We start from the raw sequence: 24,277 nt of genomic DNA, 5'->3' as shown, positions 1-24,277 counted from the left end.
ATCCCAAACACTGGAAAGGAGAAAGGCATCAACCCATATGACCTCTATGTCCTCTTCTAGCCATGAACTTCTTTTTCAGTGTCGTCCTTTTGATGTCACTTGTAGACATCACAACAGAGTACAAATCACTTTGAGTTTCTTAGGAAATAAACACCCTTAGGTAGGTAGGGCTTTTATTCTTCCTGGTAGAAAAGGATAAGGCTTACTCTTTATTCCATAAGAACAGCAAATTAGCACCATTTCAATAGTCTCTCCATTTCCTATATTTTTTTTATTGGAAGAATATAAGTCAAATAGTTAATAGTATTCTTTTCAATCTGTTATAACTTGGCCTGCCCATTGGATATGTTGAGTTTTTACAGAAATATACTCACTTCATTTACAGTTTCTTTTTCCCCTAACTGCTGTTCTTAGTTTTAATATCTAAAGGTGGTTCTTGGGCGCCTGGGTGGCTCAGATGGTTAAGCGTCTGCCTTCGGCTCAGGTCATGATCTCAGGGTCCTGGGATCGAGTCCCGCATTGGGCTCTCTGCTCCTCGGGAGCCTGCTTCTCCCTCTGCCTTTCTCTCTCACTCTGTCTCTCATGAAAAAAAAAAAAAAAAAAAAAAAAAAAAAAATCTATAGAGGTGGTTCTTTTTCTGAGTACTGTCCATTGATTTCCAGCTGATCTACTTTTTTCAGGTTTCCTATTAATACATAATTGTGTCATATTTTAGATTTCATTTTAAAATGACCCTTTTGTGAAATTTTCCACAATGATTGATAACATGTTCATTCTTTATCAGTCAATGATATAAATCAATAACAATTTCCTGACATTATTTGAGGATTCAGTGAAGGGTAAGATTTATAATACAATAGTAAAAGCTGGTCTAGTCTCTATAAAGTTACAATGTCCTCAGCCTTCTTAATTTAGGACTGCATTGAATATTGTTACACCAGACAGCTCTGGTCTGCAGCATCTGCTAAAGACCAGTTATCTTTTTATTTTATTCTAGTAATGCAGTATAGCCTAATCGTTAATGGCTCAGGTTACATATTTTTCTTATTAAATATATAACCTTCAACCAATTACTTTACCTCTGAAGCTTCTGTTTCTTTTGCTTTCACATGAGGATGAGAATAGCACCACCTTCACAGGGTTAAAACAAGTGAATGTGCTTGGCATGCAGTAAGCTTTAAATAATGTTTGCGGTTTCTCTTATTATTGATAACATCATTAAAAAATTACTATATTCCAGTTTTTCCTATTATATTCCTACTTTCTCCATTTCTTCTTAGATTCCTATTTTTTTGTTCTTGTTATTCCTTTTTTAAAAAGGATATCAAAGAACCAAAATCTAAATATGCTAGTTGAGTTTTTCTCTGGAAAGGCTTACTTTGGTTTTTCAGATATAAAAAGTAATCACTTGATTGTAAGCTACATTTATAAGTTGTTTGGTTCCTGAAAGCAAAAACAAGAAATGATTTTGCTCTTTCACTGAAAGAGCACTGAATAATATCACTGAATAAAACAAATATCAGCAAGATCCTAAAAAATAGTTTTAGAAGGGAGAGACCTTCCAAGACCTAACTTGGAATTTAAATTCACAGATTTCCTTGAGAATCTTAAAAAATGAGGTTTCACTGAATAATATCACTGAATAAAACAAATATCAGCAAGATCCTAAAAAATAGTTTTAGAAGGGAGAGACCTTCCAAGACCTAACTTGGAATTTAAATTCACAGATTTCCTTGAAAATCTTAAAAATGAGGTTTTCACTTCTTCATTTGTGGTTGAAATGCCCATGGTTGAAACATTTCTTCTGCATGAACTCTTTCTCACTTACTGATTATTAATTGGTTCTGTATTTCCCAAAGGAAAACTGCCTTTGTTCACAAATCAAAAGATCAGCTTAGTTGAAACAAGCAATAAAAAACAGAAATAGCCAAGGTGATTTTGGAATCATCAGATGGTATTATTTACAGATATAAGAAACATTTTTAAAAGAAGTGACCATTTTTCTTTTTAAATGTGGAAGATTTTAATTCATGGTAGAATTATAATTTTTCATTTTAGAGTTCTGAATTTAATTATATAGAAATAAGCAAGCAGAGGTGTAGATGACCTGGTATCATTTTTATTTGGCTTTGGAAGTAGTTTTATGTTAACATTTTAATATGAATATCTGAAAGTCTTGTGGTTCCCTTCAGACAAAATGATATAACCATATTTTACAGACCTAGTTCGCAATTCTATTTCAACTCCTGCCAGGGCCCCACCCCATCCATGTACCTCTTTACAGGCACAGAGAAGTGCCCCAAGCATTCTTTTTTCCCCACTTTTTAAAAAAGTTGTGCAGGGCTTAAAATATGGCCTCAGTAAGGGCTTGTCTAATGAGTCTGAAGAATTAAGCATCTGTATTTTAATTGACTTCAGTCTACTATAATTTCTAGTAATGAATAAAAGGAAAAATCTTTTAAAATTAAAGCTGTCCAAAATAAATTACAATACCTTAATGGTGTTAAGCATAATATATTTTTCAATTACAGTGCCTGTAGATACTTTGTCAAAATCCTTCTTTAAAAACTGTTATTTTCTGCCTTGTGTATGAAGGCCAAATTCCTTAGTCGGTTAAGACTCTACAAAAAAAAAAAAACAAAAACAAAACCAAAAACAAAACAGTTCTAATAAGAATTTTAAAAATCATTATAATTATATACATTTCATCATAAAGTATCAAAAATTCCAGATAAGGCAATAGTCTGTCCTGACCTCCTTCACCTCTTATTGGTCTTTATCTTGAGGTTAGCATAGACATTAGTTCATTTTTACTTCTGGACCCTATTCTATTGATGTAATGTATATGTATGTACCACTATATCTAGAAATCTAAACCATTGTGTTTTTAGCCTAAGTAGTATCCTATCATAAACTTTTTTTTCTGTAATTTTTCACTCAGAAATACATATTGAGGTTCTTTCCATATTAGCACATAGAGATGTTATTTTTAAGTGGCATGGTTACCCATGGTCTGTATAACCATTTATTTTTTTGATTGACATTTAAATTGTTTCCATTTATTTACTTATCAAAACCAACAATGAAGTAAACATTCCTGGACGGGCTTTCACGTATATGCTGATGAGTGTCTCTCTAGCATAAATGCTGAGAAGTGGGCTTAATTTTTGTAGTCTGTGCTGTTTTTCTTTTTAATAGATAACATCAAATTGCCTTCCACTTGAGCTGCACCAATTCTTGCAATCAGTTTGTTCCATCTGTTACTTAATTTATCATTCTCTTAAAATCCTGTACTCCTATGTATGGGAGGAAAACGCTTTCCCTGACCCTCTTATGGTTCCTGGCTGGGTCTGAATATTAAACTAAAAAAGTAGATTGAAGGAGAAAGCATACAAAATTATTTAATATAAGCCTTACATGACACTGGAGCCTTAATAAGGACGTAAAGACCAGTTAATAAAGAAACAGTTAATCCTAAGCCTTTTTATGCAAGGTTTGATGAAGAGGGGACAGTCATGGAAAGATACGATGGGGCAAAGAGTATGAGCTAAGTGTAATCAACTGGGAGAAACTTAGCCAGGTAAAGATTCAGATTCCTCTGCTTGTGTGTCCTTTTGTCTTCTGAAATAAGGATGTCCCTTTCCTCCGGTTATAGAGAGGACACCTCTCACATGAAGGAAGATCAGATAGTCCATTCTGCACATGCCATTTCTTAAATTCCTCCAGCTTGAAATACGCATTATGCCAAGGTGTGCCATATTTTGGGGATAGCATGTCTCAAAACCTATCATCCTCTAGCACCCCAAGCGTTCTAGTCTATGTGTTGCTAAAGTCAGCATTTCACCCAAAGTGTTCTAAATATACCATACACTTCCACATCTCCTTGCTTTTGCCTGTAATGTTACTAGTTTCTCTAACAAAATCTGAAGTAGCAGTTATAACTGAGTAGCTATTATTGGGTAATTAGTTATTGGTTGTTAGGTAGTTAGTATTTTTAGCAGCTTTTTCCAAATTTTGTCTCACATTCTTGGCAGAAACAATGAAGTGTTTTTCTTCGATTCTCCTAGTATCTTATACGTATCTCTTTGTATAACACTTGTGGTGTAGTTTAGTTGTTAATGCATCATACCAAGTCAATCGTATGATCTTTGGATCTGAGATCCTCTCTGATAAGATCGAGATGCACCACCTACTATGTCCTGCACTGGTGGTCCTACTACACGTCTTTAAGACTCCAGACATAATTTCTCTCTCTCTCTCTTTTTTTTAAGGTGGTAGATTAACCAACATAATGATGTGATTAATGAGAAAGAAAACAAATTACATCAGTCATTATTCAGAGTGTTAGAATAAATTAAACTGAAATAGATGCCTCTGAGTGCTTTAACTTATGAATATTATTAACCACTGTATGTGATTATTGACTCTATGCTTTACCTCATTAAGTAGGTTTCTGTATATATACATAATATGTATTAGTATTTAAATATTCTGATATGAAAATGAATCATTGCCTCCAGCAGACCTTTTACAAATGAATTCATATCTCAATTAAATTGAGTTGTAAACCACACAGTTGATTACCCCAAAGAGCTCATTTTAAATGTATACAACTCTTAATGGCTCCAATGGGAAGGCAACCCTTCAGGAGTGATGAATGTTTCAACTCTTAATTGAAACAAGGTTACCTAAGACATTAAGGTTACATAAGAAGCTGTCAAAGCCGCTTTGACTTTATAAATTTATAATTTGAACTTTCTGGTCAAAACAGTTTTCTAAAATTAGATTGGAAGGTGGGACAGATGCAAATGAGCTTCTCTACACAAAGATATATGATTGTAAGACATTTATGATATATTTTTAATAATTTGTTTTTCTGTAATTATAGTTGATTTTGGAAGCTACTGTTTTATCATCAAATGCTACTGTTGCTCTAGATGACATCAGTATATCCCAGGAATGTGAAATTTCTAATATGTCACTTCCAGGTACCAGCATACTAAAGAAAGGTAAGTTTTTCTTGTGGTCACTGAAGTTTTAAAAATTGAAATAATGAGTTCCTCCTGATACCAAAATTTAAAATAGATTCGAGTCCTGCAGTAATATAGCTCACAAGTAGCTAATACCAGGATGTGGATTCTATTACATGCCTTGAAAACTAAAACATACTTAAAAAAAAATATATATATATATTTATATATATATATATGCTGTACAAAACCTAGGCCTTAGAGACTTTTCCAATAATATTCTATGCTTGTGGCTAAAATTGTCACAGTTTTTTAGTTACAGAAATTATGAAATAGTTTTAATTATTTTGCATGTTTTAAAAAAACACTTCCATAAAAATTTAATTCTATTTTAATTTTGCTTGGCAGTTCAAATGATTATGTAATGAAATTTGTGTTTCAGAGTCACCTAGGAGTTCAAAAAACTTAATGTGTTTGGAAAAGTGACTTAAGGCCAGCCAAAAATTTAAATCTTGATTCTAAAACTCTCTGTTTAAATTCGGAACATATATTTTCAAGTAACAGAAGGAGTTTGTCTAATTTTTTGACTAAATATTTTGTAGAGCTTTTCAATTAAGGGGCAGAAAGATTGTTAAAATAAATCCCCAATAGTCAAATAGGCATTTTTGGAAAGTTGAACCATTATTTAGGTTCTGAGAATGGACTGGAACAGTATGCATTGTGCCTCAGTTACCTGTCATTTTAACACTGATTGATGTTTCCCTTTGACCACTTCTACCCCAGAGTCTGTTAGTAAATAGACAACATTAAAGATTTTGCTTGAAAATGATCACATTTTATTTTTCTTTATCTATATACATGAACATTATTTGCATTTAGAAATTAGGCACATCTTATATTCTGAGGTTATGTTTCATTAAACAACATATTTATTAGTAAATGGAAGAGTTGAATTCCTATATGAGCTAAATGCAATAATTGAGGATAATATAGCAGAAACAATTCTGGATTGAGAACTAGATTAAAGAACTTTTAATTAGTCTTTTATTAAAGACCTCTTTCATTGGTGAGATTGTATAATTCTCTCTACTAACTTTATATTGTCCTATGTCTTTACTTTATTCAGAATATGTGTTCTGAACTTAAACCTTTCTAAGCTCTGTGTGTGTATGTGGTTCTGATAGACATTGAGGAATGCAAAGCAGCAGATTAATGATTGAGTTTTTGAGGGTTAACCATCATTACCTTATTTCTGTTATTTAATTAAACATTTTTCTTCTAATCAAATACCGCATCACCAGAATTGGAATAGCAGAAAGTTGACATTGAAGAGAATGTAACTGGAGGCAAGAGTGTGGTTAAAAGTTTTATATTATCACTAAAATTAACCTTAGCAGAAGTCTCTGAGAGTGCTTGATCTCACAGAATTCTCTTCAGAAATGAAATCAAAACTCAATTTATGTGTGCTTCATTCCAAACACCATCTTAGTTGGTTAGAGCATAAGTATAATCAGACCAAAATTGTATGAATTTTTCCTGAAAGGCCAGGCCAATATTATATGAATTTTTCCTGAAAGGCCAATTACTGTACACAAAGAGAAAAAAAAAACTTTCTTACTGTTTTTGCAAATTTGTCCAATAGGTCATTATAAGATCTCCTTTGTGAAATTTACTATTATTACCCAGCAGAGATTTAGGATGGGACTGGAATAGGCGTTAAAAAAATAAGCCAAATCCCACTGGTAATGAATTATGTTATATTTGTGGGGCAGAATGGCCAGAGATTCACCTAGACCCTGTGTTTGAATTAAAAGCCTTTGAAGGCTTTAATCGGCATGCAAATGGCTATAAGACTTCAGAGCAATCCTAGTGCCTCACACATACATTTGAAGCACCGCACACGGGATGAGAAAGGAAAACTGTACTCTGATTTGGCTTTTTTTTATCTAGCTTCTGTGTCTCTAGCATATTTAAAAACTAGGGTTCATAAAATAACTATGCATTCTATTTATTTATTGAAGGAGAAGAGGATGTTTTATCCTCTCCATCTCTTAATTCCGAAGCTGGATTTGTGTCATGGGAGGATGCAGGCTATATTTCATTCAGCAAATTCTGTGATTTTCCATCCGACTGCCCAAATGGAACAGATGAAGCCAATTGTGGTGAGCCAGTACTTTAATCAGTTAGTCCCTTTATTTTTTTTATTTTTATTTTATTTTATTTTATTTTTTTAAGATTTTATTTACTTATTTGTCAGAGAGAGAGAGCACAAGCAGAGGGAGAAGCAGGCTTCCCGCTGAGCAGGGAGCCCGATGTGGGACTCGATCCCGGGACTCCAGGATCATGACCTGAGCCGAAGGCAGTTGCTTAACCAACTGAGCCACCCAGGTGCCCCCAGTTAGTCCCTTTAGTACTTAGTCATTTGGCTAAGATTTATGTGTGCACTGGTTCCCCCCCCACCTTATCCACAGGAGATACATTCCAAGACCCCCGGTGGATGCCTGAAACCACAGATAGTATCAAATCCAATGTATGCTATGTTTTTTCCTATACATACATATCTATGATAAAGCTTAATTTATAAGTTAGGAATGGCAAGAGATTAACGACAATAATAGAACAATTATAACAGTGTACTGTAATAAAAGTTATGTGAATGTAGTCTCTCTCTCAAAATATCTCATTGTACTTACCCTTCTTGTGATGATGTGAGTTGATAAAATGCCTGCTTGATGAGATGAAGTGAGGTGAACAGTTAGTCATTGTGACTTAGCGTTAGGGTACTATTGACCTTTTAAAAAAAATTTTAACTCCAGTATAGTTAACATACAGTGTTATATTAGTTTCAGGTGTACAAAATAGTGATTCAGCATTTGCATACAATACCCAGTGCTCATCAGGACAAGTGTGCTCCTTAATCCCCATCACCTATCATCACTTATTTCACTATTTCACCCATCTACCCCCCTCCCCGAACCATCCGTCTGTTCTCTATAGTTTCTTGGCTTGTCTCTTTCTCTCTTTCCCTTTGCTCATTTGTTTTATTTCTTAAATTCCACATATGAGTGAGATCATATGTTATTTGTCTTTCTCTGATTGAATTATTTTGCATAGCATTATACTCTAGCTTCATCCATGTTCTTGCAAGTGGCAAGATTTCATTCTTTTTTATGGCTGAATAATATTCCATTGTATATCTGTACCACATCTTCTTTATCCACTCATCAATCGATGGATACTTGGGTTACTTCCATAGTTTGGCTATTCTAAATAATGCTGCCTTAAACATATGTGTGCATATATCCCTTTATATTAGTGTTTTTGTGTTCTTTGGGAAATACCCAGTAATGGGATTACTGGATTATAGGGTAGTTCTATTTTTAGCTTTTTAAAGAACCTCCACACTGTTTTCAACAGTGGCCGCACTAGTTTGCATTCATACCAATAGTGCACAAGAGTTCCTTTTTCTCCACATCCTCACCAATATTTGTTTCCTGTGCTTTTGATTTTAGCTACTCCGACAGATATGAGGTGATATTTTGTAGTTTTGATTTGTACCTCCCTGATGCTGAGAGATGTTGAGCATTTTTCATGTACCTGTTGGCCATCTGGATGTTGTCTTTGGAGAAATGTCTGTTCGTGTCTTCTACCCATTTTTTAATTGGATTACTTCTTGTGTGTGTGTCTGTTGAGTATAAATTCTTTATATATTTTGGATACTAACCCTTTATTAGATATGTCATTTGCCAAAATCTTCTCCCATTTAGTAGGTTGCACCAAAAATAATAAGATACCAGGGAATAAACTTAGCCAAACAGGTGAAAGACCTGTACTTTGAAAATGATAAAACACTGATGGAAGAAATTGAAGACCACACAAAGAAATGGAAGAATAAATACTGTTGAAATGTCTGTAGTACCCAAAGCAATCTGTAGATTTAATACAATCCCTATGAAAATACCAACAGCATTTTCCACAGAACTAGAACAAAAATCCTAAAATTTAGATGGAACCACAAAAGACCCCAAATAGTCAAGGCAATTTTTAAAAAGAAAGCTGAAGGTATCATAATTCCGGACTTCAAGTTATATTACAAAGCTATAGTAATCAAAACAGGATGGTACTGGCACGAAAATAGACACATAGATTAATGAAACAGAATAGAAAACCCAGAAATAAACCAATGATTATATGGTCAATTAATCTTCAATAAAAGAGGCAAGAATATCCAATGGGAAAAAGACAGTCTCTTCAACAAAGGGGATTGGGAAAACGGTCAGCTACATGCAAATGAGTAAAACTGGACCACTTTCTGACACTACACACAAAAATAAACTAAAAATGGATTAAAGACATAAATGTGATACCTGAAACCATAAAAATCCTAGAAGAGAACACAGGTTCTCTGTCTTTGGCATCAGCCAAAACAACATTTTTCTAGGTATGTCTCCTGAGGCAAGGGAAATAAAAGCAAAAATAAAGTATTGGAGGGGGAGATGAACCATGAGAGACTATGGACTGAGAAACAAACTGAGGGTTCTAGAGGGGAGAAGGGTGGGGGGATGGGTTAGCCTGGTGATGGGTATTAAGGAGGGCACGTATTGAATAGAGCACTGGGTGTTATACGCAAACAGTGAATCATGGAACACTACATCAAAAACTAATGATGTATGGTGATTAACATAACACAATAAAATAAAATAAAATAAAGTATTGGGACTACATGAAAATAAAAAGCTTCTGCACAGCGAAGGAATCAATCAACAAAACTAAAAGGCAACCTACTATTGACCTTTTGACCATCCATCAGAAAAAGGATCATCTATTTCCTACAGTGTGGTTGACCTTGGGTAACTGAAACCACAGAGAGGGAAACTGCAGACACCGGGGGGGGGGGGGGGGGCTACTGTACATATTTACTCCCTGAATGCAAAGTGCACACTACTCAAGTGAATATGTAATGAAGATAACAAAAATAGAGACCTCTATAAAACTAAAATGACTTGCAGGTGAAAGCAAACCAGATTAGCTTTAAAACAGTAGCAAAAAAATGAAGACATCTCTTTAACTTTCAGTTTTGCTGCGTTGGAGTATAGAATTTGAAATAAATGCAAGGTAGAACTCAAAAGACAAGAACAAGAGTATATTATAAATATTCCTTTATTCTTTGTGGATATATAAGAATGCTTATTCTTATTTTAAACATTTGCCATTCAAGTACAATTAATGGCAGAAGAGTATATAATGCTTAAAAATGTTCTTTCAAACTATAGTGTACCAATAAATAAATTGGTCATAAAACTATAGATCTTGGCTAGTTCTGCATGTTTTTAAAATTTTAAGGGTCTCCTTTAAGTTTTTCCTTTTTGAAGGCAGTGCATCCATCCTTTCTGCATTATACTTATATGACTCTAATGTTATCCTACCATCCCTGGGAAGTTATTGAAGAAGGAAAAGAAGGGGATGGTGTTGGTGGACAATCTTTTGCAAAATTATTTTGATAACTCCTGATGAAGACACTGAAGTCAGGCAAGAAGGAAGCTTATAAGAATATCACATTTTATTGATCACCCATACCTGAAATGAAACTCAGGTAATTTTGACACAAGATAGGGGCGTGGACATTTTTATGAAGCTTGGTGGAGCATACAGTTGGAAAGACTCAGCAATCCATGCAGAGCATAGATCAGGATGATGAGAAAAATCAAGGGCATTGTTGGATTGTGATAGGTTGGCAAGGTAGCTGTGCTGTGACTCATCACAAACCTATATTGAACATCTATTCTATACCAAGAGATTCAGTAAAGAATAAAATGTGATGATTTCCTTCAACAAGCTTAGTCCATTGGGTAAGCAATATTTTGTGTATAATAGTGTTGCACTGTAATTAGAATAGAGGTGTAAACAAAGTGCTGTTACAACTCTAAGGGTTGGAGAATGTATTCTTTAGAAGGTAGATTATTTTTCAGCAGGAATTTATTAAAATGTTCTGTTTTTTTCTTGTTAGAGGAATTATCTCCTGAAAGTTCTGCTATGGATTAACGGTTGTAAGCTTGTCTCTGAATACATTAAGACTGTTACAAATATACATGGTTTAAGAACTTTATATGAACTCTGTAATCATCAAAACCAATCTAAGCGGTCACTATTATTAGCTTCATTTTACAGACTTTCTTAACGGTGTCCATTCAGAAGACAGAAACCACAGTAGTAATTTGAACAAGGAAAATGCAATAAAAAGAATTATGTAATTTAAAAAAAGTGGTTACCTACAACAAGAAATAAAAGAACAGTAAAGAAGAAAAGAATGGCTAATGTGGGGAGCAACTACTCTTTCTAGTGCTGAGACAGACAATCCAAGGAAGGACTTAGTTTGGATGAGTGCACCCCACTCCCCGTATCCCAACAATGAGATTTAAACTTTATTGGAAAAAAATAAAATAAACTTTATTGGAGAGGGTGTTACTGGGACCCACTGGAAGGTAGAAAAATTTGCTGGGATGTTGTGAGCTAGATTTGGTGAATAGCTGATAGGCCAAGGGAGAAATTATCCACCAGGATATCTGCAAAACTCACTGAAGGGGGACTGTAACTGGGTTGCTTTAAATTGTTGGCAGTTACAGGGCAAAAGCAAAAACAAACAAGCAAACAAAAAATCCAAGTATACTGGAACCAAAAAGAGAAGCTTCCACTCCACTGTGCTTTGTGGTATCCATCCTGTGCTGTCTACTAACAAAGCCAAACATTGTATGAGCTATTCGAAAGAGAAATGTTTACAGAGTCCAGCATGGCAGGGAAGGGTGGATTTGGAGCTGAGACTAATAAATTTATAACACGCATCCTTGCCTAATGTCAGGTCCATAAACGGAGGAACCTCGTATTGAATCTAGGTTATCAGCCTCCACACCCCACACTCTTAGCCACACATCACATAGCCTTTCTATCCTTTCAAAGTCACCATTAAATTGAGACTGAAGCCAGTGATGAAGACTTCACTTTCGGAGGAGACCTCATGCTTTTAGGCCCCTAGAATGTCTCAAATGGTCATTTTCCAAAGGTCATTTATCATTGGAATGGTAAATGCTGTCTACAAGTCTAATGTTTTTTTCCCTTCAGTTTTATTGAGAAATAATTGACATGCATCACTATATAAGTTTAAGGTGTATCACATGAGGGTTTGATTTTCATATATTGTGAAATGATTACCACAGTGGGTTCAGCTAACATCCATCTTCTCATACAGATGCAATAAAAAGAAAGAAAAGAAAAAGGAAAATAGTGTTCTCTTTGTGGTAAGAATGCTGAGGATATACTTTCCTAATAACTTATCTATATATCGTACAGCAGTGTTATCTGTGGTCATCATGTTGGACTTTACATCCCTAGTACTTATTTATCTTATAATTGGAAAGTTTGTATCTTTTGATCACCTTCTTCCAGTTCTCCTCCCATCCCCCTTTAGCCTCCACCTCTGGTAACCACAAATCTAATCTCTTTTTCTATGAGTTTGTATTAGATTCTACGTATAAGTGAGATCATTTAGTATTTGTATTTCTCTCTCTGACTTAATTCACTTAGCCTCATGTCTTCAAGGTCCATCCATGTTGTTGCAAATGGTAGGTTTTCTTTTTTGTTATAAATGAAAAAATATTCCATTATCTATAGGTATATGTATGTGTCTATATGTATGGATACCACTACTTCTTTATCCATTAACTCATTGATAGACACTTAGGTTGTTTCCATGTCTTGGCTATTGTAAATAATGCTGCGATGAACATGCGGGTGCAGATATCTTTTTGTGTTAGTGTTGTTTCCTTCAAATATATTCCCAGAAGAGGAATTGTTGGATCATATGGTAGTCTTATTTTTAGTTTTTTGAGAATCCTCCATGCTGTTTTCCACATTGGCTACACCAATTTACATTCCTACCAACAGTGCACAAGGATTCCCTTTTCTCCACATCCACGCTAGTATTTGTTCTCATTTTTGGTAGTAGCCATTCTAACAGGTGTGAAGTGATATTATGGCTTTAATTTGCATTACCCTAATGAGTAGTGATGTTGAACGTCTTTCATGTACTTGTTGGCCTTTTATATATCTTTGGAGAAATGTCTATTCATCTTCTTTGCCCATTTTTAAATTGGGTTATTTTTTGCTATTGAGTTTTGTGAGTTCTTTATATTTTGTATATTAACCCCTTAAGAAATAAATGGTTGAATCACAGATCTGTACCTCTGAAACAAATAATACATTATATGTTAAAGAAAAAAAAAAGAAGAAGAAGATAGCAGGAGGGGAAGAATGAAGGGGGGGAGTCAGAGGGGGAGACAAACCATGAGAGACTATGGAGTCTGAGAAACAAACTGAGGGTTATGCAGGGGGTGGGGGGATGAGTTAGCCTGGTGATGGGTATTAAAGAGGGCATGTTCTGCATGGAGCACTGGGTGTTACATGCAAACAATGAATCATGGAACAGTACATCAAAAACTAATGATGTATGTTGATTAACATAACATAATAAAAAAAAAGAAATGGTTTATAAATATTCTTTCCCATTTTGCAAGTAGTCTTTTCACTTTGTGGTTGGTTTCTTTAGAGTGCAGATGATTTTTAGTTTAATGTAGTCCCACTGCATTATTTATTATTTATTTTTGCCTTTGTTGCTTGTGTATTAGGTGTTATATATACAAAAAGTGATCCCCAAGACCCATGTTAGGGAAATTTAGTCCTATGTTTTATTTTTGGAGTTTCATGTCTCACACTTAGGTCTTAATCCATTTTCAGTTAATTTTTGTGAGTGGTCTAAGATATGGGTCCACTTTCATTCTTTTACATGTGAATATCCAATTACCCCAGCATCATTTATTGAAGAGATTGTCTTTTCTTCATAGAGTATTCTTGTCTTCCCTGTCAAATATTAGTTGGCTGTATATGTTTGGGTCTGCTTCTGGGTTTTGTAGTCTTTCTGTTGGTCTCTGTTTTTGTACCAGTACCATACTGTTTTGGTGACTGGAGCTTTATAGTGTGGCTTGGAGCCAGGAAGTGTGAGGCCTCCTGCTTTGTTCTTTTTTCTCAGGGTTTCTTTGACTATTTGGGGTTTTTTTGGTTCCACATAAATTTTAGGAGTGTTTTTCCTACTTCTGTTAAAAAAGCCATTGGAATCTTGATAGGGATTTTATTGACTCTATAGATGGCTTTTGGCATTTTAATAGTATGAATTTTTTCAATGCACAGTTTCATTTATTTGTGTCTTCCTGGATGGCTTTCAATAATGCCTTATAGTTTTCAGAGTAGAGATCTTTCACCTCCTTAGTTAAACTTATTCCTATGTATTTTATTGTTTTTGATGCATTGTAAAATGGGATAAGTTTCTTTATTTTTCAGAAAATTTGTTGTTGGAGTGTAGAAACCCTATTGACTTTTGTATGTTGATTTTGTATCCTGCAACTTTACTGAATTTGTTGGCTGGCCTAACAGGCTTTTAGTTGAGTTTTTAGGATTTTCTCTATATAAAAACATGTCATCTGCAAATAGAGACCATACATCTTTTTGACTACTGATGGCTTTTATTTCTTTTTCTTTACTGATTGCTCTAGTTAGGAGTTTTAGTACTATATTGAATAGGAGTGGTGAGAGTGGGCACCTTATCTTGTTCCTGATCTTAGAGGAAAAGCTTTCAGCCTCTCACCATTGAGTGTGGTGTTAGCTGTAGGCTTCTCATATATGGCCTTTATTATATTGAGACATGTTACTTCCATACCTAATTTGTTAACTGTTTTTTCATGAGTGACTGTTGGATTTTGTCAAATGCTTTTTCTGTGTCTATTGCAATCATCATAGGATTCTTTTCTTTCATTCTGTTAATGTGATGTATCTAATTGATCCATTTCCATATTTTGAACCATCCTTTCATCCCAGGGGTAAATCCCATTTAATCATGGTGAATGATCCTTTTAATAGGCTGCTGATTTTTTTGCTAGCATTTTGTTGAGAGTTTGTACACCTATATTCATCAGGATATTGGCCTATAGTTTTCTTTTCTGGCAGTATTCTTTTCTGATTTTGTTATCAGTATAAAATTGGCCTCCTAAAATAAGTTTGGGAGTGCTCCGTCATCATTGATTTTATGGAAGAGTTTGAGAAGTATTGGTGTTAATTCTTTTTAAATGTTAGGTAAAATTCACCAGTGAAGCCATCTGGTCCTGGACTTTTCTTCTTTAGGGCACTTTTTTTTTTTTTTTTAATTCAACAAATATTTATTGAGAACCTTTTATGTGCCAGGAATGAGCATTGAACAAAATGACAAAAACTCTTTGCCCTAGTGGACTTTGCATTTAAGAAGTGGAATGTGGACAATAAACAAAAGAAAGTAAAATGTTTATAATATGGAGAAAAATTGATCAGGTAATGATAATGGGGAGATGCCCATGTGGAGAAGAAGGTTGTAACTTTTTAAATTTTATGTTATGTTACTCACCATACATTACATCATTAGTTTTTGATGTAGTGTTCCATGATTCATTGTTTGCATATAACACCCAGTGCTCCATTCAATTTGTGCCCTCTTTAATACCCATCACCAGGCTAACCCATCCCCCCACCCCCCTCCTCTCTAGAACCCTGTTTGTTTCCCAGAGTCCATGGTCTCCTATGGTTCGTCTCCCCCTCCAATTTCCCCCCTTCATTTTTTCCTTTCTGCTTTTTTTTTTTTTTTAAACATATAATGTATTATTTGTTTCAGAGGTACAGGTCACTGTGAATTGTGTGAGACTGTTGAATCCAATGGACGCTTTTTATATTTTTATGATGATAGTGTTCTTCTACTTAAAGAACTTCTTTGGCATTTCTTGTAAGGTAGATATTGGTAAGGAACTCCCTCAGCTTTTGTTTGTTCAGGGCAGTCTTTATCCCTCCGTTGTTTCTGAAGGACTGATTAGCCAGTATAGAATTCTTAGCTGACAGTTATTTTCTTCCAATATTTTGAGTATGTCATCTCTTTCTCTCCTTGCCTGAAATGTTTTAAAAAATTTTTATTATTAACATATAATGTATTATTTGTTTCAGGGGTACAGGTCTGTGATTCATCAGTCTTACACAATACACAATGCTCACCACAACACATACCCTCCCCAATGTTTTTGTGAGAAATGTGCTGATATGGGGCGCCTGGGTGGCTCAGTTGGTTAAGCGACTGCCTTCAGCTCAGGTCATGATCCTGGAGTCCCGGGATCGAGTCCCGCATCGGGCTCCCTGCTCGGCAGGGAGTCTGCTTCTCCCTCTGACCCTCCTCCCTCTCATGCTCTCTGTCTCTCATTCTCTCTGTCTCAAATAAATAAATAAAATCTTTAAAAAAAAAAATGTGCTGATAATCTTACGGGTGTTCCCTTGTATGTAACTTCTCTCTTTTCTCATTGCTCTTAAAATTCTCTGTCTTTGACTTTTGACAATTTAATTATAATGTGTCTCAGTGTAGGCCTATTCAGGTTCATCCTATTTGAGGTCCTCTGGGCTTCATGAATCTGGATGTCCATTTCTTTCCCTAGATAAGGGGATATTTTAGCCATTATTGCTATCTCCCTTTCTCATCTCCTTCTGGAATTCCTGGAATGCAAATACTGTTCCTTTTCATTGTGTTTCATAGTTCCCATAGGATTTTTTTACTCTCTCTCATTCTTTTTTTTTTTTTTTTCTCATTTTGTTCCTCTAGATAATTTTCAGTGTCTTCTCTTTCAGATTACTGATTCTTCTGCATGGTTGAGTCTACTTTTGACATTCTCTGTTGAATTCTTCGGTTTAGTTATTTTACTTTTCAACTCTAAGAATTATATTTGGATTTTTTTTTTTGATGGTTGCTGTTTCAAAGTTTTCATTTTATTATGCATTGTTTTCCTAATTTCATTTAGTTTTCTGTGTGTGTGTGTGTGTGTGTGTATGTGTGTTTTGTAGTTCACTAATGTCCTTAAGGGGATTATTTTGAATTCTTTCTGACAGTTCCTAGATTTCCATTTGTTAAGGCTTAGTTTTTGGGAAATTTATTAGTTTACTTTGGTTGTGTCCCATTTACCTGATTTTTTGTGATCTTTGATTCCTCATGTTGGGATCTGTGCATTTAAGTAATTGGGCTCCATTTCCAGACTTTATAGGTTTGCTTTGGCAGAGACAGTTTTTCAACATTCAGTCAGTTTCAGTTTCTGGGCATGTGCTGGTAATATCTTTGGGCAAATGGGGCCTGCTATTGTGATCTTTTCTTGGGTGAGGCAACTGTTTAAGCTTTAAGGTCAGGGATGGGAGGTGTTCCAGTGGCTGAGAGAGGTTGCATAGGAGGCTTGGTTCCCTCCTAAGAGAGGCTATAGGATGGGCATCACAGCTTTCCTTGTGCTTTGGTTAGGTTCTCTGGTTGGATAGGCTGATGGCTGCATTCAACAATGAGCAGGGTTATGAATTAGAGTCCCTGTCTGGGTGCAGTGTGCAGTGGGAGAATCAGCTAAAGCTGGTAAAGTTCTTTGTTGTCTCAACTCAGGCTGACCCACACCCAAAGTTCCCTGGTCAAACAGGGCCACTGTTTTTGCAAACCTCAGCTCTTCCTGCTTCTCAGCTTAACAGCTGTTTGGTCACATAGCTTTCAGGAGTTTTCTCCAGCCCTTTTTGTCAGATGGGGCTGGAAGACTCTCCACAGTCGAAGGAACGGGCTGTGATTCAGCTCCCTCCCTGGGTTTAGGCAAACTTGGCTCTATGGTCAACAGTATTCATTTGAGGATCTGAATAAATAAGATCTGTATTCTGCCAAGTTCCCTGGTCAGAGTGTATACCCATCTTGGTTCTGATAATGAGCAAAGCCACTGGTTAGTATTATTACTTGGGCGCTGCAAGTATGAACTTGGTCTGCTAAAGTTGTATGCTGGTTGTTGCAAGCCTCTCCCCCCTTCTCTGTCACAGTCAGATTCCCAGTGGTTGAACCTCATTGTTTTCCTGCAATCCCTGTGTAGGTGTGAGATCAGAGTAGGGGCTCCCAGAAAGCACCACAGCGCCAAGTTGGGGGGCTGGTTGTTCCCCCGGCTTCTCTTTTCCCACTGGAGGAAGTGGAGGCTCAGGGGAGACCTCAGGTCGGTGCTGTGCTGCCCTGGGGTTGGGAGGGGCGGGGGGAGCAGTGAGGGCAGTGTGTGGCCACTTCTCTTCCTATGTGGTTTGTCTTGGTCTCCGAGGTGCAGGGAGTGCTTCAGCCTCACCCCCATGTTCTAGGATTCTCTCAATGGTGTCTTGTTCTTGAATAGTTGTTAGTTGTTCTTCTTGAGAGGGGAGTGAAGTCAGGAATAAGCTATGCTGCCATCTTGGTGATATCATTCCTCATGTTCTTTTTTCTTAATAAAAAGAATATCACTTCCCTTTAGTAATTACTTGTTTAATCACATTACATTTCATAAGATAGTTTTATAGACATGAAAAGAGGATAGGAGACCACAATTTGGCAATGGACCCATGATCATAGTGAATTAAGTTAAAAAATTAGTAAATGAGCTCCAGATTTCTAGAGTCTTTAGTTCTATTTCTTTGCCTGCCTTTTTTTTTTTTTTTGGCAGTGTTATTTTATACTGTGAATCTGTTTTATTGATAGAAATTCTTTTTCTTTACCCCATTTTTATGAATCTATGCATTAAAAATTCTGGCACTGAGTGGAGATGAGGTAAAGACATTAAAGAGTTCAGGGGAGTAAGAGTAGGGGTCTTTGTTTTGCAGCCAAGAGAGAGATGCTGGTGGATTTTAGGCTGAGAGTCTGGCAGTGGACTGACCAGCATATCAGTTTCCCCACAGAGAACCTTAATTGCTTGACAAAACAGGCATTTCCTATGAGGAGAAAAACACTATACCACCCTCAGGATTTCTATTCATAAGCAGAAATCCTCCTTAAAAGGAATACTGATATTCTAGAATTTCAGATATTTAATATTTTTAATGCAATTTATTCTGATTTTCTAATTTTTTGTAAGTATCTCTAACCCAATTTGATTTCTTTTTCTTTTTTCTTTTCTTTTATTACTTACCCTCAAAAAATTATTAAACTTACTATGGATTTAGGTTTTTGGTGCCTCTAAAATATCTTCAAATGTTTTAGAAAAAAAATTTGGCAAGGGATAAAGTTAATTTTTTTTTAAAGTTGGTGATATCACAAATAGAGGTTATAACATTTGTAGATTATTGAGAATCTTGGAATATTTAATTGAATGTTTCTTTATTTATTATATAAAACTACAACTACTTTAATCAACCTAAGTATATTTTATGAAGCCTGTCTTCCTGCCATCCTGCCCTCCCCCCTTTTTTTCCCGTAAGGGTTACTGTGTTAAAAAACAGTCATATCAGCAAAGTAGAAGTGTTTTAGTTTCTCTGTGCTTGAAGTGCATTTTGAAATTTGCTTTTACTCCTCTCATGGTCATAAGATACTCTTCAGAAGTTTCTATTTTTGTGAACAAATATTAGCTTTCTCAAATACTAAAATAGGGAATATTACTTTACACCAAGCTTGGCTTAGTTCCAAAAAAATAACTTATATACTGGAAAATGAAGATTCCATGCGTCAAATAGCATCAGTGGTACATTTTCTCAAGTCCAGGTTGTATAAACAGGACATATATAAATTATTTTGTTCTAGTCTACATTATGTAATGTAGATGAGAGAGCCAAAGTTTTTGTAAGCAACTTTGTACATGTAAAAATATTTTAATATTCTCAAACAATATTTTTGAGCACTGTAATTTATTTCTGCCTGCAAACTGTTGAGTCATGTGCTTTTTGTTTTTAAAGATCTAAACTATTTCTTATTTTCTATTTTATCTGTTCATACGAAAAACCACAAAGTCATATGTAGTATTTGAATTCAGTAAAGGCTAAGCAAAGATGGGTGAAGCAATACAGGAAAAAGGAGTGATTTATTATTTTTCTGATTTACATTTTCAAACTTAAATACTAGTTGTATATTTTCTTCAAATTACTATTATCTGCTAAATATAGGAATGTTGGCTGGCATTTCTGCAGCTAAGATATAAAATAGAACCTGAATGAGTTTATGTGTTTGGAAGCCACCTCCAGTAGTAACTGTATTCGTATTTTCACAATTCATTACCCTCCTGTAGTAATTGTTATATTCTGAATTGAGATTTAGGAATTTCTTTCATCCCATGTATGCACTGTGAAAAAGCTTGAATTGCCCATAACTTTGTGTCTTTTGTTGTGTATTTATTGTGTGTGTGTGTGTGTGTGTATCTTGGTCTTCTATTTAGGGCTGTGCTTTTTCTGCATATATTCTGAAAAAAATGTTTCAAGGAGGTATTTTTTATGAGATTTGACATATTTAAACTTAATTATAGAATTAAATCTTCCTAAAATGCACCTCTCTGTATAACCATAAATGGCTTTTTTGTTTTAATAGAATATAGGAAATGAAGCTATTTTCTCTTTTCCAGCTTATGCTCTTTTCTATAGGCCTAACTACCAAATAAACCTAAATTTTCTAATTATTGAGCATCTTATTTTTTTATTAAGTGCATATTAGTAAATAAGTCCTTGTAGAAAAAAGGGTATCTAGTTACTATTTTTTTTCTTGGCAAACTGGATTTTCATTGTCTTCTTCATATTGTCCTCAAATTATAATTTAGACACTGTTTTGCAGTCAACAAACACAGTTCCCTTGACAGAAGTGATTGTAAAAGACTGGAATGAAAAGTTGTTGAGGTAAAAAGCTCGTTATTACTGTGACATAAAACCAAGAAGTAGAGAAAAAGTCCATTCTTTCTCATTTATGGAGCCATTGATCACTGAGGAGGAAAAAAAATATTTTTGTAGCTAAGTAAAATCTGTAAATAATCCATGGTATTTTGAACAGTCTTTTCTGCAGATAATTATGTTGCTAGATTAGAGAAATTCAGGACAGTGGAGATAAAAAAATTAAATAGATAATAAAGTACATAATAAAGAGTCAAGACAAAAAATAAAGGATTTTTCTCAGTTGAAAATTCTTTTGAGAATAAGATCTGTATTTAATAAGAAAGTATTTTTCTATGATTATTTAAGATTAAATCTCAATAAATTATATTATTAAGGCTGTCTATGGAGAGAGTAGATTTTTTTTTCTGTGTCATTACTTTGAGCTCATTTGGATTTTATTTTTCTGCAAGATCGTTGTTCTTCACTCTAGAAATTATAAATTAGAACTCTAAGTGGCATTTTTTTTTTTGCTTGTATGTCAGAACTTCTGAGTCCTTTTCTCCCATAAGTACTGCTCTTGTCCGTTTTGTTTCTATTTTCATACTAGCAATGTATGTGATGAGAAGTATAAGAAGAAATAATGATCCTCCCCTATTCGACACGAAGTTTTCTTAGCAGCCCACGTCTCCTTGCCTTACAGAACTTTACCATGTAGATAGTGAAATTTACATTTCCTTCCAGTGTTGATATAAACCTCTCTGCTTGGGATAAAGATTTAAAAATACCTGAAATCTATACCTGGGGTATAGATTTAAAGATGCCTAAAGATAGCATATGATAATGATATAAATACCAACACACAGTCATAAAGCACTTATTTTGTACCTTTCTTATTTTGTACATTTCTTCAAAATATACTTATGTGTATTAACTAATTTACAGTTTAAGTGAGGCATAAAGAGAATGAATGCCATGGCTCTTTTTCACAATTACTTTAGGGTAGAGGAGAGAGTGCGAAGTGGATCTTAGGGTTGATTTTCATTTCACTAAGTCTTCCAGGGCAAGTGAATTTGTAAGGTTCTCCAACAGTGTAAATCTCTTCACACCTATGGGCATTTAAAAGGAAGGCTTTTAAATAGGTTAGTATTTCTTAATTTCCAGTGACTGTATTTCAAGAGTGTTTTAACATATTCATCATTTTGCTAAGTTTGTATGGTAGACATAGAAAGGAGTTTTTCCTTTAGGGAAAAAATAATCTAGTGAGAGAATCTAAACACAGGTGCATAAAAGAAGCCATAATAATCTGTTGCTCATCAAATATAGTTGTTAATAATAACTGTTTAATACCTGCTAAAAGAAACTGTGCAGAGGATGCAAAGATGTTAATATATTTGCTCTGCTGTGGAGTAGTTTACAGTTTAGGTGAGAGGATAAAAAATACAATATTGTAATGAATAGAAAAAGCTGTTTTTGCTCCATTGCCAATAAAGGATGGTCTAGATTGGAATCTTTAGAAGAGTCTAAGATAAGGAGCACAAGAAGGGCATTAATGAAAACTTTGGGAATAAAGACATTTCTTGACTTCATTTGGAAATTCCATATAGCTCACGGAAAGTTGGCTGGAAGCACAATTTTCAGTTGCAGAAATGAGTTGTTGCTAAAAGTGAGAGTGAGGCAGGTTGGCTAGCTAGGGTCTACCTAGGGAGGTAATTTTATATCACTGTGGTAAAGGAGTGCCTGGAGGGATAGGATAATAATAGGAAGCAGGTGTTATATAACATTTGTCCTCAGGGTCACTTAATTCATTCAATAATACTTATCAAGCACTGTACTTGACTCTATAGCTGTTTACAGAGTGAACAATACATATGTGGTTCCTGCTTTCATAGAGATTACGGTTTAGTGGGGAGAACTACCTTAAACCCATATATACATAATTCCAATCTTGATGAACCTATGTAAGATTTACAGAGTGACCTGTGAAAGTTATAGATTGACTCTGATTAGCACTAGTGTGGAGATAGCAGGATTTAAAAATGCACTACCCTTTTTTTTTTTTTTTTTAAGATTTTTTAATAGCAGTTTTAGGTTCACAGCAAAATTGAGGGGAAGGTACAGAGATTTCCTATACAGCCCCTGTCCTGACACATGCACAACTTCCCTATTATCAACATCCCTAACTAGAGTGGGGCATTTGTTACAACTGATGAACCTACTTTGACACATCATGATCATCCAGAGTCCATGCTATACCTCAGGGTTCACTCTTGATGTTGTACATTGTGTAGCTTTGGACAAATGTGCAACAACATGTATCCATCATTATGGTATCATACAGAGTATTTTCACTGCCCTAAAAATCCTCTGTGCTCTGACTGTTCATCCCTCCCTTGCCCCCAACTACTGGCAACCCCTGATCTTTTCACTATCTACATAGTCTTCATTGCCTTTTCTAGAATGTCATATAGTTGGAATCCTATAGTACATAACATTTTCAGTTTTTTTTTTCACTTAGTAATATGCATTTAAGCTTTCTCCATGTTTTTTCATGGATTACAAGTTCGTTACTTTTTAGTGATGAATAATATTACATTGTTCAGTATTCCGTATGAATAAAGCTGCTGTACACATCCATGTGCTGGTTTTTGTGTGGACATAAGCTTTTAATTCTTTTGAGTAAATTCCAAGGAGCTGAATCATTGCTGGGTCATATTACAAGTATACATTTTGTTTTATAAAAAACTGCCCAAAATGTCTTCCAAAATGGCTGTACCGTTTTGTATTCTCACCAGCAATGAATGAGAGAGTTCCTATTGCTCCACATCCTTACCATCATTTGGTGTTGTCAGTGTTCTGGATTTTAGCCATTCTAATAGATGTCTAGTGGTATCTTGCTTTAATTTGCATTTCCTTTATGACATATGATGTGGAGCATCTTTTCATATGCTTATTTGCTATATGTGCATCTTTTTTGGTGAAGTGTCTCTTCAGGTCTTTGGCCCATTTTTTAATCAGGTAGTTTGTTTTTACATATTTGGGATAACAGTTCTTTATCTGTGGGTCTTTTGTAAATATTTCCTCCCAGTCTGTGCTTTGTCTTCTTATTCTCTTGACATTGTCTTTTGCGGAGCAGAAAATTTTAATTTTAATGAAGTCCAATGTATCAGTTATTTCCAAAACACTATCAGATTGTGTTTTGGTGTTGTATCGAAAAAATCATCGCCCGAGGTCACCTACATTTTCTTCTACATTATCTTCTAGAAGTTTCACAGTTTCGTATTTTATATTTAGAACTCTGATCTATTTTGAGTTTATATTTGTGAAGGGTGTGAAGTCTGTGTCTGGACTTAATTTTTTTGCATGTGGTGTCCAGTTTTTCATTATCATTTGTTGAAAATACTGTCTTTTTCATTGTGTTGTCTAGTCTTTTGTCAAGATCCATTGACTATATGAGTCTCATTAACTTTTAAAAGGATAGTGATAGAATGAATTTGAATAGCTAAGTGAACATAAATGGGGGGTTCCAAACAGAAGAAATGGACTGTAGTAAGACATTAAAATGAGTGAGGAGGAAAATAATCTTGATTTATTAAAGAAACTGTGAT

General features: G+C 34.9%; 1 protein-coding gene across 1 annotated transcript in view; it reads left to right on the top strand.

Annotated features, from left to right (window-relative positions):
* The window catches only part of MALRD1 (MAM and LDL receptor class A domain containing 1), an 807,963-nt gene that overhangs the window by 128,312 nt on the left and 655,374 nt on the right, over positions 1-24,277 (top strand). The window contains exon 15 of the mRNA XM_035022447.1: positions 4,889-5,009. Coding sequence (XP_034878338.1) covers positions 4,889-5,009 — 121 coding nt within the window. The remainder of the gene's footprint in view (positions 1-4,888; positions 5,010-24,277) is intronic.

The sequence above is a fragment of the Mirounga leonina genome, unplaced genomic scaffold (genome assembly GCF_011800145.1).
Source record: "Mirounga leonina isolate KUSES-001 unplaced genomic scaffold, KU_Mleo_1.0 Mir_175, whole genome shotgun sequence".
NCBI classification, from domain to species: domain Eukaryota; kingdom Metazoa; phylum Chordata; class Mammalia; order Carnivora; family Phocidae; genus Mirounga; species Mirounga leonina.
The sequence above is the reverse complement of the archived record's forward strand: the minus strand, read 5'-3'. Positions and strand labels throughout refer to the sequence as shown.